The 13,224-nt window shown below is 34.1% G+C and overlaps 1 protein-coding gene across 1 annotated transcript; it reads left to right on the forward strand.

The window, feature by feature from the left end:
• The first annotated feature begins 3,048 nt into the window (after positions 1-3,048).
• On the forward strand, positions 3,049-4,406 carry LOC133304580 (acetylserotonin O-methyltransferase-like). The gene is made up of 2 exons (XM_061504633.1): positions 3,049-3,831; positions 4,075-4,406. Exons 1-2 carry the CDS (start codon positions 3,049-3,051, stop codon positions 4,372-4,374), a joined length of 1,083 nt encoding a protein of 360 aa, XP_061360617.1. The 3' UTR covers positions 4,375-4,406.
• The last annotated feature ends 8,818 nt before the right edge of the window (positions 4,407-13,224 follow it).

The following is a 13,224-nucleotide window of genomic DNA, read 5'->3' on the forward strand; positions in this document are numbered from 1 at the left end:
AAGAGATTCGATTAATTTGGATGTGAGTTGGGCAGATTATAAGCATAACAAAATTCTTCCTACTAAATTTTATTATAGGCGCTGTGTATTTAGTATTTAAATTCGAGACCACTAAATGTGACCTACTGTTGTTGTTTTTTTCAATTTAAAAAGTTTTGGATGAAAGTTGACTGAGAAATTTTTTAATTTAAATTAATTAAATGTGAGATTGAAAGGAAAAAAAATAAAAAATAGATTGAGGGGTATAAACTGATGAAATCACAGCCATTTACGGTGGCCACGACGGACAAGCAAGACAGCCATTTACCATATCAATATATCATATGTTATAAGACAAATCACATTGAATAAACATTTTTTACATTATTCTCAACTATATATTTGAATAATTCATAATTATTAGAACATCGCTGCTCCTTTTCTAGGATATGCACTATTCATTTGGCGTTAGCAAATGTCACTATATAAGAAAAAGAATGCAATCATATCAATTATCAAAAGGGTGGAGGACATATATATTGTTTTAAAACTCAGTCATAAATACACATCAAGAAATCGAGAAACTCATTTTAATTAAATGAGTTTATATCTTTAAAATATATAAGGAAAAAATATCTATCCTTTTAAGGGATATAAGTTTATATTCTTTTAGATCCTAACCATTGATTTCTGTCCATCAACGGTTATAATCTATTGGGCCAAACTTAATGGGCCAAAATTATTATTAATTAATTACTAATCTTAATCCAATAAATTATAACCGTTGATAGACGAAAATCAACGGTTAAGATCTAAAAAGATATAAGTTTATATCCTTTAAAAGGATAGATGTTATTCCTTTAAAATAAATAAATAAGATTGGTTTTATTATACTTTAGATTTTTTTATAAATAAAAAGGGCAATAAACTAAAAAGATACACACATAATTCAGCAATCTAAATTTAGATTATCCTAAGAGAGATCATCAAACAGGTTGATGAATTAGTAAGTGATTGTTTCAGCTTAATTAATGGTCTTGAGTTCGAGTATCTAAAAACACAATTGTGTTAAAATTTAGTGGGGAGAACTCTGTCTCCCATGTGATCCTACCCAACTCGAATTGTACAAGTCGTGTAATTGATGAATTTATGGATAATATTAAAAAAAAATATGCTAAAAAGAACTGTTGAGAATTGAAAACTTACTCTTGCGGCATGTGATGATAAATTTCAAGTCGTTCACACTTTTTGATGGCATTGTTTGCAAATCAATGCGCACATTCCTTGTGCTTGTAATAGATGCACCTTGATCGGTTTTCAAAATTCCACCTTCTTTACATTGAGATTTTAGATTATATTAATATAAATTCATCATTATATCACTTTACGACAACCTAACTTGAAAAAAAAAAATTATAGGCACGTGTTATTTTTTTAAGGAGCTAATATGAATTTTCTTTGAATTTTAGAGAGATCACAATTTTAACTAATTAAATCTATTCTGAATTTTAAATGAATTATAAATCGATTTTTTTTTTCTTCTAAAGACTGGAGGAGTCAAAAGGTTGTACACTCTTTTATAAATATCAAAGGTTCGTGGCTACTAAACTCTGTAGCCCCAATAACAGCATGCGTTGCCTGTCTCCTCTATACGCGTAGAAGACAAACATGTATGTTAGTGTTGATGACTCTTATACCAATAATGCAACCAAAGCTACCAGCAAATTACTGCATCCAAGGCTATCCAGCATATCTGGCACACACTGTCTCATTTTGATTATTATTTTTTTTTGAAAAAAGAAATTAAAAAATGTTCTTGTGCCCAAAGTTGAAGTTCACTCATATTGCTTAATGTCTATCAACAAATTATTAATTAATAATGTAAATTGTTTGATTAGCATATTATTTATATATTTTCAAAAGAAAAAATTAATGTAACTAAATAACAAATATTTTTAACTATTAAATCGGCAATGAAGTGTGAGAGGTATATAGGAATAAGAAAATTGTTTAACAAAAGAGATTATCCCCTCCACTCTGGAAAACATGACAGAAAACTTTATAAAGAAATAAATATTATAATGGAAGGGGTGGGTCAAGAAAAAGTATGATCTGAGTTGTAGTGGTATACAGTGGCGGATGTAGGTACTAGAGAAGTGAGCAAGTGCCAATCCTTAAAATTTGATATAAAAATATGAAAATACCCTTCTCTTAAAATTTAAAATTTTTTAATTTAATTTTGGGGTAGGATATTGTAACAACCAATTAGGGTTACTACTAATGTTACTACCAATCAATTTCACCGTTAGATCAATTATGTTGATCAAACGGTTATATTTATTTTCATCTTTTTATGATTACGATTCTCTATATTTAATACTTTATATTTATTTTCACTGTTATAATTTCTCATATTTAATGTTTTTATATTAAATATGGAGATCATAACTATACAAAGATGAAAATAAATATAATTTTTGATCAATATAATCGATCTAACGGTAAAATTGATTGGTAATAACATTGGTAGTAATCCTAGTTGGTTGTTACGATATTCTACCCCTTTAATTTTCCTCATTTTATTTTATTTTCTCGTGAGTTTTTTTTTTCTCCTCCACCTTTGTGATCCAAACCTAACAGCAGAAAGCTCTACTTCAGACACATCATTTGCATCTACATACTGATTCGTCTCCTCTCAAATCTCAATATCCGTTAGTGGAAGTTGAAACATTTGTTTCTTCCTCTATTATTGATCCAGTTGAGTCGCAATCCGTCCCGATCTAGATCTAAACCAAATCCAACCAGCCGGCAACTGCTCGCAAATCGCGTTCAAGACCAGACTTAGATCTATATGTACTTGAACTTATTGAGTGTCCACCTTTCATTAATTTTCTGGATCCGCCACTGGTGGTATACATATTCCAATGTAATTAAATAATCCAAGTATAATGAATTGAATGGCCCATTTTAATAAGGATCCGTGATATGTTACTAATGTCTATAAATGAAGCTTTAAAGATTCAGTCTAAATCGCTTCCCAGAGATTAATTGAAAGAGATTTAGCTGGATATGGGAGAAATACAAAGAGAGCCAATGTCAGTGAGGAACAAGGAGGAGGAGGAGGAAGAAGAAGAAGAAGCGCAAGTTCAAATTTGGAAGTACATATTTGGGTTTGTTGAATTGGCAGTAATGAAATGTGCCATTGAGCTTGGCATAGCTGATGCTATCGAAAGCCATGGAGTCCCCATGACACTTTCAGAGTTATCATCAACTCTAGGGTGTGATCCTTCCCTTCTTAACCGCATCATGAGGTTCCTAATGCAAAGGAAGATATTTAAAGCCATACCCACCAGCCATGGCTTCTCGGGCTATGCTCAAACACCGCTTTCTCGCCGTTTGATGAGAAACGGTGAACATAGCATGGCTTCTTTACTTCTTCTGGAGAGTAGTCCCGTAATGCTAGCACCTTGGCATAGTCTGAGTGCTCGTGTTTTGGCTAATGGCAATCCTTCATTTCAAAGCACTCACGGTGAAGACGTTTGGCGCTATGCTTCGGCAAATCTTGATCATAGCAACCTCATCAATGAAGCCATGGCTTGTGATGCTAAGTTGGTTGTGCCTGCCATCATTCAAGGTTGCAGCGATGCATTTGATGAACTCAGCACATTGGTGGATGTTGGTGGCGGAAACGGCGCCACCTTGCGCCTCATCCTTAAGGCTTTACCATGGATTCGAGGAATCAACTTTGATCTTCCCCATGTCATCGATGTTGCCCCAAAGTGTGATGGGGTGGAACATGTAGCAGGTGACATGTTTCGAAGTGTTCCCAAAGCGGATGCTGTTTTTCTCAAGGTATGTCTTACAGGGGAAATGTTCTATATTTACAAAAAAAAAAAAAAATTATTTACAAACTCAATTAGTGTTTTTAGAAATATACTCACTTAAAAATGCATTCTCAGAAATACATAATATAATTTATAAGAATAATATATCTCATATTATAATATATAATTAAATTATTATTGAAAAATATTGTTAATTTATAAATAAGGAAGCGGATGGTTTGATTGATTGATTGATGTGTTACTTGTGAAGTGGGTTTTGCATGATTGGGGTGACGAAGAGTGCATCCAAATATTGAAAAAGTGTAGGGAAGCAATTCAAAAGGAAAATGGAAGGGTTATAATTGTGGAGGCAGTGATCGAAGAAGGAGGGAAGCAAGACAGGTTAAAGGATGTAGGATTGATGATGGACATGGTGATGATGGCGCATACTAACTTTGGCAAAGAGCGCACCCTGAAAGAGTGGCAATATGTCATCAAAATGGCTGGATTCACCTCATATATTGTGAAACCCATAAATGCTGTGCAGTCCGTCATTATTGCTCGCTCTTAAAATTATGACAAAAACCAAATTCTCATAATCAAGAATCATAAGCCTTGGCTTCTCAATAAAATGCATTAAATATTTTTGTTAAAAAATAAAACATGATCCGTCTTGTGTGGGTTGGTAGCCATGAATGTCAAATCTAGCAATGGTAAAACGTAAAATGTTGTAATAGTGTGATTTTTTTTTTTTTTTTAATACTTTTGTACAAGGCTATAAGCCTCTGAGCTCTATATCAATCAATGAATTCAAGGAGTTCTGATAATCCTTTCCTTCCACCAATTGTTTCGAGCATTTGACAGAGGAGAAAATAAATTTTATTTGGGAATATAATAGAAAAGTGAATTTTTTGAAGAATATTTTCAAAAAGTTGTTTGGTAAATCAAAATATTATCGAAAATATTGACTTAAGTTTCCCGACCCATGGTAATCCAAGAATACCTTCCTTGGAGTGGTATTTTTGAATGATATTTTGGTTAGAAAATGGAAAAAGTGTGTATCATTTAAAAGGAGACACAATTGTGTCATTTTAAGCGAGAGAAAGAGATAAATTATGGGAGAGAGAGTGGAGGGAAAAAGTTTTAAAATTGTGAATCTCACCTCTTTGTGAAAGTAAAAGGATGTAAGATGTATCATTTAAAATGACACACCTTCTTCCCTTAGAAAATACACACAAAATGAATTATCACGAAAATCACTTTTCAGAGATTTTTATTTTTAAAATGCTATCAAACATGATATTTTTGAATACTCATTGTTGCCTGGCTAACAATTATGCAAGTATACGCATAAATATACGCGACAACAAGAAATACAGGATTTAAATGAGTCCCAATTATCGTTCCCACAAGGATCTTAACATTTTTTAACTTGCTAAAATTGGTGATTGCTAAAACTAAATTTAATCTAAAAAGAGAGTAATAATAAAAATAAAAAGGAAACTTTTTTCCCTTTTTATTTGGGTTTGTTTTTTCTGATGTTACTTTAGATAACTTTATCTAATGTTAATCAAAACGACGTCGTTTTGATTAACATTAGATAAAGTTATCTAAAGTAACATCAGAAAAAACAAACCCAAATAAAAATGAAATAATCAAAAGACTTAAGGTTTTTCTGGTTTAAGGCTGCTTTCATTTTTCTTTTGCATAAAATCTAAATTAAGGATTGAAAATGCTTTAAAAAGAAAAGAAGTGTAGCACAAAAATACATTGGTAAAAGTATTTAAAAGAAGTGGTTGAGCCTTCGGCCTTCCTTTCCCAAAACACTAAATAAATGAAGATGTTACCAATTTGCTAGTCAATTTTCTTTGGTTAACAGACACAATAAATAACTTTTAATCTCTTAAAAATTAGTTTCTCCAAATTCATCCACGGACATATGCCTATGTCCATGTGGATAAAGAGCTTTGAAGATCAAGTCCTTGGTTACATGATGGGTTACTTCAAGTCTGAAGTAAGACCCCTTGAACAATTTTTTATTCAAGCTCATGTGCTCCAAACAAGGTCTAGAAGTTGTTTCTCAACAACTTATTCTTAAACAAGCCCCTGACATTCCGACCGAAAATGCAGAAAGCTTCACAAATAGAGTACAGCTTGGAACGACCAAATTTTAAAACAATAACTAGTTCAGATAACATCCATTCACATAATGTTGAGGTTCAGGAATGACCTACACTCAACCTCAAGAAAATTAGCTCATACCCATATGTACACGAGTCCATCTGACTCGACTCTCAGATATCCCTAGGACACCTATGCACTTTTACTCTTCCTTATAAGAACTTCCATTTCTGCTAGTAGATCCCTTTGCATCTTCAATATCTGTTCATTCTTTCTATCATTGTCCTACATAAAGCAAATGTAAATTTTTTATTTTTCTTTTAAATTAACACAAATAAAGTGAATAGAACAGAAGAACTGAAAATAAATGAGTATCAAAACCTCTTTCATTTCTCTCAATTCCGAGTCCCTGACTGTAAGTTTAGACTCGGCCACATACACTTGAGAGTTCAAAGCCTTCCGTTCTTGCTCAAATTTCCGTTGAAGAGAACTAATCTGCATCACCCCCGCCAAAATTATGTTGATTAAGCATCATCTTGAAATTATATATTTTAATTTTAAATACCGGGTTTCAATAATCTATTTTACCTCTTCAGCATTCTTCTTGTCAAGCACAGATACCTCATCTTCACAAAGTTTTATCTCATCTTCAATTTTTTGTAACACCTATTAGGTACCAACAAAATCCACAATTTATACACCAAAATTGAAAAAAAAAAACTATATCAATCAGAAAGAAATGAACAAATGAATAACCAGTTTCAAAAAGTATCTTTTTGATAGTGTTCTCTATCACCAGATTACTAAACTCAGCCATATTTTCTTCTATGTTTCTTTTTTCTTGAATTTTAGCCTAGTAGATTGCATAATCATTAAGACGGGACAATAATGAAAGGATAAAAATAAGACCGATTCCATGCAGTTAATAATTAAAAACTTTACCTGAAGTGCCTTATCTTTTTCATCGCATGATGATCTAAGCCTATCAAATTCTTTTTCCTCTATTTTTTGCTTCTCACGCAATTCTTCCTGCAACTATTCAACATACAAACTTTTATAACAATTGACTGAGAAATGTGCATTATACATCCTAACAGCAAAAGGGTAGCCCAGTGAATGAGGTTCCTACTTCGCACCATGGTAGGGATTAGGGAGGGCCAGATGCACACAACCTTACCCCTGTGAGCAGAGGGACAGTCCAAAACTAGAACCCATGACTACCTGGACATAAGGCAAGTTGCACCAAGACTCACCCTCCAGGGATACTATACAGCAAAGGAATAAAATTCTTGTATTTAACTGATTGATACATCTAAGCAGGCTTATTTCAAAAGATTTGTGCATCTAAAAGATCATGTCTATACATAACATCAGAAAGAACAAGTCCCCTTACTCTTTGAAAAGAAAACTAGCACCAATGCTCAATTTTGAGTCTTGTGGCTCTCTATTCTAAAACCAAATTAGGATAAGCAATATTCTTCACTCTTCACGTGGAAGCAAATAACCCCTACAGGTTTATTTATGCAATAACTAATAAAAAAAGTCTTATGGGTTTAATGGTTCAGTTTGGTGTTTGGTGTACATCCTGCACAACATACTCTAGCATAAATTATAATCTTAGACAGACTTGATTAGCATTCCTTTTGAGACTCTTCAACAACTTTTGATAAATATTGAACACACTTCTCATATAATTACAAATTAGGAGGCTTAAAATTATTAGAAATATCTTCATTCAAAGAACCAACCACAGGGGAACGTACTTTGGAATTGCCCAGCAGATTTACATCATTCATGTGTGTCTGAACAGCTACTTTAATTTCTTTTCCCTACAAAGAAGGTTGCCAATGAAATTAAATAACTCCAAAGTGACAAAGATATTAATCAAGTGCAAAGAACCAAATTAAGAAATTGAAGATTAAAACGTCAATGAATGTGTTAATGATACCTGCTTAGTTTCAAACCGGCATGTGTGAACAACACCTGCAACTAGCATTTTAAAAAATACTTCCTTTTTTGCGTTTCCATATTCCCTTATTTCTCTAAACTTAGTTGAGTGCATATGTTCCTGGGGAACTGGACGGAAAAAATGAATCTGTGGACAAAAGGAAAAAAAAATCCAAATAAAAACACAACTTTTAAATATGAAAGTTTTAAACCTTATAATATTATAATTTAATCATTTTTTTAGTCTTACCCCTCTCTTGTTAATTCCCAGTATTATTCGTCCAGATAGAAGTCCAATAGGATCATCAATCTTGCGAACATTGAAGAAAAAAGAATGCCCATAAGGAATTTTCTCAACATATGCAAGAATTGATGTCTTGCATCATCTTTCGTCATATGCTCCTGAAAAGGAAACATCATTTTATATCAGAGAAGATTAGATGAAAGAATTCAGCAGTATATTTCATCAAATGTAATAAGTATACCAGAAGCAAATATCGAATTCCGAAATTAAAATTTATACAAGTGGAAAATGACTAATGTTAGATGTGAAGTGAAGGGTTTGAAATAAAACCAATAACACAAACTACAAAAAGAAGAAATTACTCATACTTGTCACTGATTGGAGGTTAAAGAAAAATAAACAGAGGGCCTAGGCTCCTCTATAAAACAGTATCCCAGTCCCATACCAGTGAATGATAGCAAGAAATAATCTCCAACTCCCATTCCCGCTTTGCTGGTGTCATTGCAATTTGTCTCGGCAGAAATCGCTCCAGCAATGAATTCCAGTCACTGATTAATACAGAAATCTCAGTCAGTTGAAGTCACGAGAGAATAGAAAATTGTGAAGTTCACTCACCAGAACATCAATCAAAAGATGCTCTAAACACTATTGAAGATACTTCAAAACAAGATGAACCATACTTGTAAATAGCCCCGCTTTAGCGTGCTATAGCGGAGTTGCGTTGCGGTGCAGCGGCTGACTGCCATAGGCCGTGCCGCGACGGTTAGGTGAAGTGTAGCGGATGTAGCGGCCGCTATTGCTGCTGAATAGCAGCACTATTGCGCCGCTACAGTAGTTTCTGCAAAAGTGTTCTTATCGTAGAAGGAAGAGATTTACAACTTAGATACAAGTTAAAGTGAAGATGAAGATTTGGATGTTCATGATTTTAATTATGATTAGTTCCTTAAGTTCTTTGATTTTGACATTTCACTTAAGTGGCAGTTTGAATTTTGACTAATTTTGCCACTTTATTTTGTTGTGTTACATTATTTGAGACATTACTTCTTTCAATTTTCTTATGATTTGAATTTTAATATTTGAAATCAATTATTTTTGAGTTTGAGATCCTTCAAATTTGTTTTTTATGTCACATTTTCACATTTTAAGTTTTATATTTGAGGAGTACAATTTAGTGTATCACTTAGGTACACTTTGCACAGTAGCATTGTAGCGCTACCCACTATAGCGCTATAGCAATTTGGAGGGTCAGCCGCTACGCGCTGCTATCCGAGATTAATAAGTATGATATGAACATTGAAAGATGCTTACGCGAGTGATTCAGGTTGTCTATCATATCCCATCTCAGCCAAGATTTGCAATGCGGAAAGCTTAGAAGCATCATCCCTTCCAATAGGATAATTACTCAAAATAAGCATCATCAAGGACAGTATGCTTATCCTTGCATAGAAGCACAAATCAGACGCACAAATACTTGTAAAACAGGTCAGCAATGCAAAGTCAAGTTAAATATTTAAACACTTATATATATAAAACATTTAGATGTCAGTTCAGTATAATATGTCAAGTAGTGCCAAATCCAAGACAGAATAATAATGTGGTTTCTAAATTAGACTTCATTATGAGTGCAGAGGTTCATAGCACGATATATCTGCTTAATATCAATAACTACACAGTAAACACAAAATTATAAAGATAATCCAAAAGGCTAATGGTTTGATGACTTGTGCGCTGTTGCGTAAAAGCGGCAAGTGCACCGATCGTACCAAGTAATAAAAGAGTGAGTAGAGTACAATTTAGTGTATCACTTAGGTACACTTTGCACAGTAGCATTGTAGCGCTACCCACTATAGCGCTATAGCAATTTGGAGGGTCAGCCGCTACGCGCTGCTATCCGAGATTAATAAGTATGATATGAACATTGAAAGATGCTTACGTGAGTGATTCAGGTTGTCTATCATATCCCATCTCAGCCAAGATTTGCAATGCGGAAAGCTTAGAAGCATCATCCCTTCCAATAGGATAATTACCCAAAATAAGCATCATCAAGGACAGTATGCTTATCCTTGCATAGAAGCACAAATCAGACGCACAAATACTTGTAAAACAGGTCAGCAATGCAAAGTCAAGTTAAATATTTAAACACTTATATATATAAAACATTTAGATGTCAGTTCAGTATAATATGTCAAGTAGTGCCAAATCCAAGACAGAATAATAATGTGGTTTCTAAATTAGACTTCATTATGAGTGCAGAGGTTCATAGCACGATATATCTGCTTAATATCAATAACTACACAGTAAACACAAAATTATAAAGATAATCCAAAAGGCTAATGGTTTGATGACTTGTGCGCTGTTGCGTAAAAGCGGCAAGTGCACCGATCGTACCAAGTAATAAAAGAGTGAGTAGAGTATCGTCTCCACGAGGATTGAGGCACCTAAGTTGTTATAACTATTCCTCTCTTGTTGGATTAATCAAAATAGGTTGAAAACAATTGTGGTTTATGAAATAAACTAAAACAATTAAAGAAAGACGTAAATGATTCCAAAAATGCTTTCAGAATGCAAAAACAAAAGATTAAGGATAGAGAAAATATTTAAGAAAATATTGCGGTAAAGAGAAACAACACCTTTCCGATCCCCACCTTGCAACTTGGATTATGTTTACATTTACCTACTCAATTGATCGAACGATTCATCATCTTTTATATGATTAGTTAAGCCTTAATCCCTTAGTGAATTTAACCTTATTAACTCTATTAGAATCCTAATCCCTTAGAAATCCCTTTTCGAGTTAACCCTTAGAATCAATGAATCTTTAACGTTCGCGGTTCATGTAACCTATCCCTAGTGTGTACATGAACAGTTATCTTATTCTTTGTCAGGAATTAGAATTCCGACATCCCTATTGAAAATCCTAACCCTCGCAATCCTACTAGATTGATCAGTTCCAATAGAATTATAGAATGAAGAACAAGAAAAGATAAATTCAATTAAAATAGATAAACATAAATTTCAAAGGTATAAGGGGTTCACATCAAGGGTTGTGCCCTTTACCACAATGATAAAACTAGCCAGACATGTTCATGTTTGACAAAGTAAGAATAAAAGAAATAGACATTTAGAACCTAAAAGAGAAAAGGAAGATGAAGATCTTCCGTCTTGATCGATCGAATCCTTGATTCTCCAAGAAGCTCCAAGGAATCTCCACTCTCTTTGTTGTTTTTCTCTTCTTGATTGTCCAAAAAGGGTCTTCCTCCCTTTGTTTCTGATCTTTTTATTAGGTTTTAGGAAAACCTAATCCCACTTGCCCTCCAATTGAGCCTTTTTTAGCGTAATTCGCATTAATTTGGAATAAAAATCACATCGCCCAAGCACTGTGCGCCAAGTCTGGCGCACCGTGCATGAGAAAACAGTGTTGAATCTGTCCACGGCGCACCGTGCGCCAACTCCAGAGTGTCGTGCGCCAGTTCCGCGCACCGTGCGCCAACTTCAGAGTGTCGTGCACCAGCTCCACGCACCGTGCGCCAACTCCAGAGTGCCGTGCGCCAACGGGAAACTTGACTTCTCCATTTTTGCTCTTCCTGCTATTAAAACACATAACTTGAGTGAGAGCATGATTGAGAAGGAATAATCAATATTTCTTGCATTTAATGACTATTTTCACACATTTATGATTAATTCCTTGCTTCTTTTAAGTTAGAAAGCATCATATGCTAGACTCACATCATGCGCCTCCAACATCAACCTAGTTTGATCCTCTATCAGTCGTGCACGCTTTGCAAACAATTCTAACTTTTTAGCTAGCAATGCACTCCACCTCACCTCCAACTCTTCCCTCTTTGATTCTCCCACTAATTCTAGTCTCCCCTTATCACATTCTCATTCAACATACTACCATTGTTTATAAACCTAATCATTTCATTCAAAACCACATTTGTTTCAGGTTTTGAAATTTGTGAAGAAGTGGCGTAGTTACTATTACTATCTTCCTTTTTGGCAACTTCATTGGCCCAAATCTTTTTAGATAATTCAAATAACCTATGCTCGTGAGGTTTATGTTTCTTCCCCTATCCTACATTGTTGATAAACTTCTTCTTCAGCCTTCGAATCTTCTTTTCTAATTGAAAAACTGAAGCATCCAGCTGAAGCGACCCCTTAACAAAACTGAAAAATTCATTGAGCTCCTTAAGCGGGTACGAGCCAGTCTTGGAAGTGAACTCAATCATACCATTGAGAATCACAATCTCATCTTCTTCATGCCATATCCTCTTAAACTGATTCTTCGAGTTATCACCTGATTATTTCCCATCCTCCTCAACCTCTTTATCGGAGTTCTCGGCTGCGGATCCCAACTCGAATTGCGAACAAAAAAGATGTTAACAAGAACATCATCTTCCTCTTCAGATGGAGAAGCTGGTTTTTCTTCGTTTGATGAAATTTCATTTTGTAACAAACCAAACAACTTGACAATAGAACTTGGTGTCATGCATGGACTAAATTCAATTGAGTGATAAGTAAGTATAGGATACCCAATAAGCACCTATGCCGAAGGATGCATGATTATGCATCAAGTATTGGTGTCTTAAAAACAGAGAATATTTGATTAAAGCATAAGAGCTAATGTATTTATGTGCATCATTGATACATAATCATGCATCCTTCAATGCTTGATTATGCACATTGTAATATTACGTTCATTGAAGGATGCATGATTATGCATGAAAGATGCACATAAACACATTAGCTCCCATGCTTTGATGAAGTATTCTCATTTTTTAGACAAGAAATACTTGATGCATAATCATGCATCATTCAATGCTTTTGTATTTATTGCATAATCATGCATGATTATGCATCCTTCATGCATAATCATGCATGATTATACATCGTTCATGCACAATGTAATATTTATGTGCATTGAAGAATGCATGATTGTGCATAGGGTCACACGAAATAGGGCTGGTCAAGCGATGGGTGTTGAGATGGCAGAGTCTCAGAGACTAATTATAGTTTATAACATCACTTTACTCATTTTATCAAGCGTTTGAGGTGCATTTGAAATCAATGGGAAGGAAGCATATCGTAGACGCAGGAACGAAGCAAAAT

The sequence above is a fragment of the Gastrolobium bilobum genome, unplaced genomic scaffold (assembly GCF_033153095.1).
Source record: "Gastrolobium bilobum isolate Gb01-03AN ecotype WA unplaced genomic scaffold, APGP_CSIRO_Gbil_v1 utg5129, whole genome shotgun sequence".
Taxonomy (NCBI): Eukaryota; Viridiplantae; Streptophyta; class Magnoliopsida; order Fabales; family Fabaceae; genus Gastrolobium; species Gastrolobium bilobum.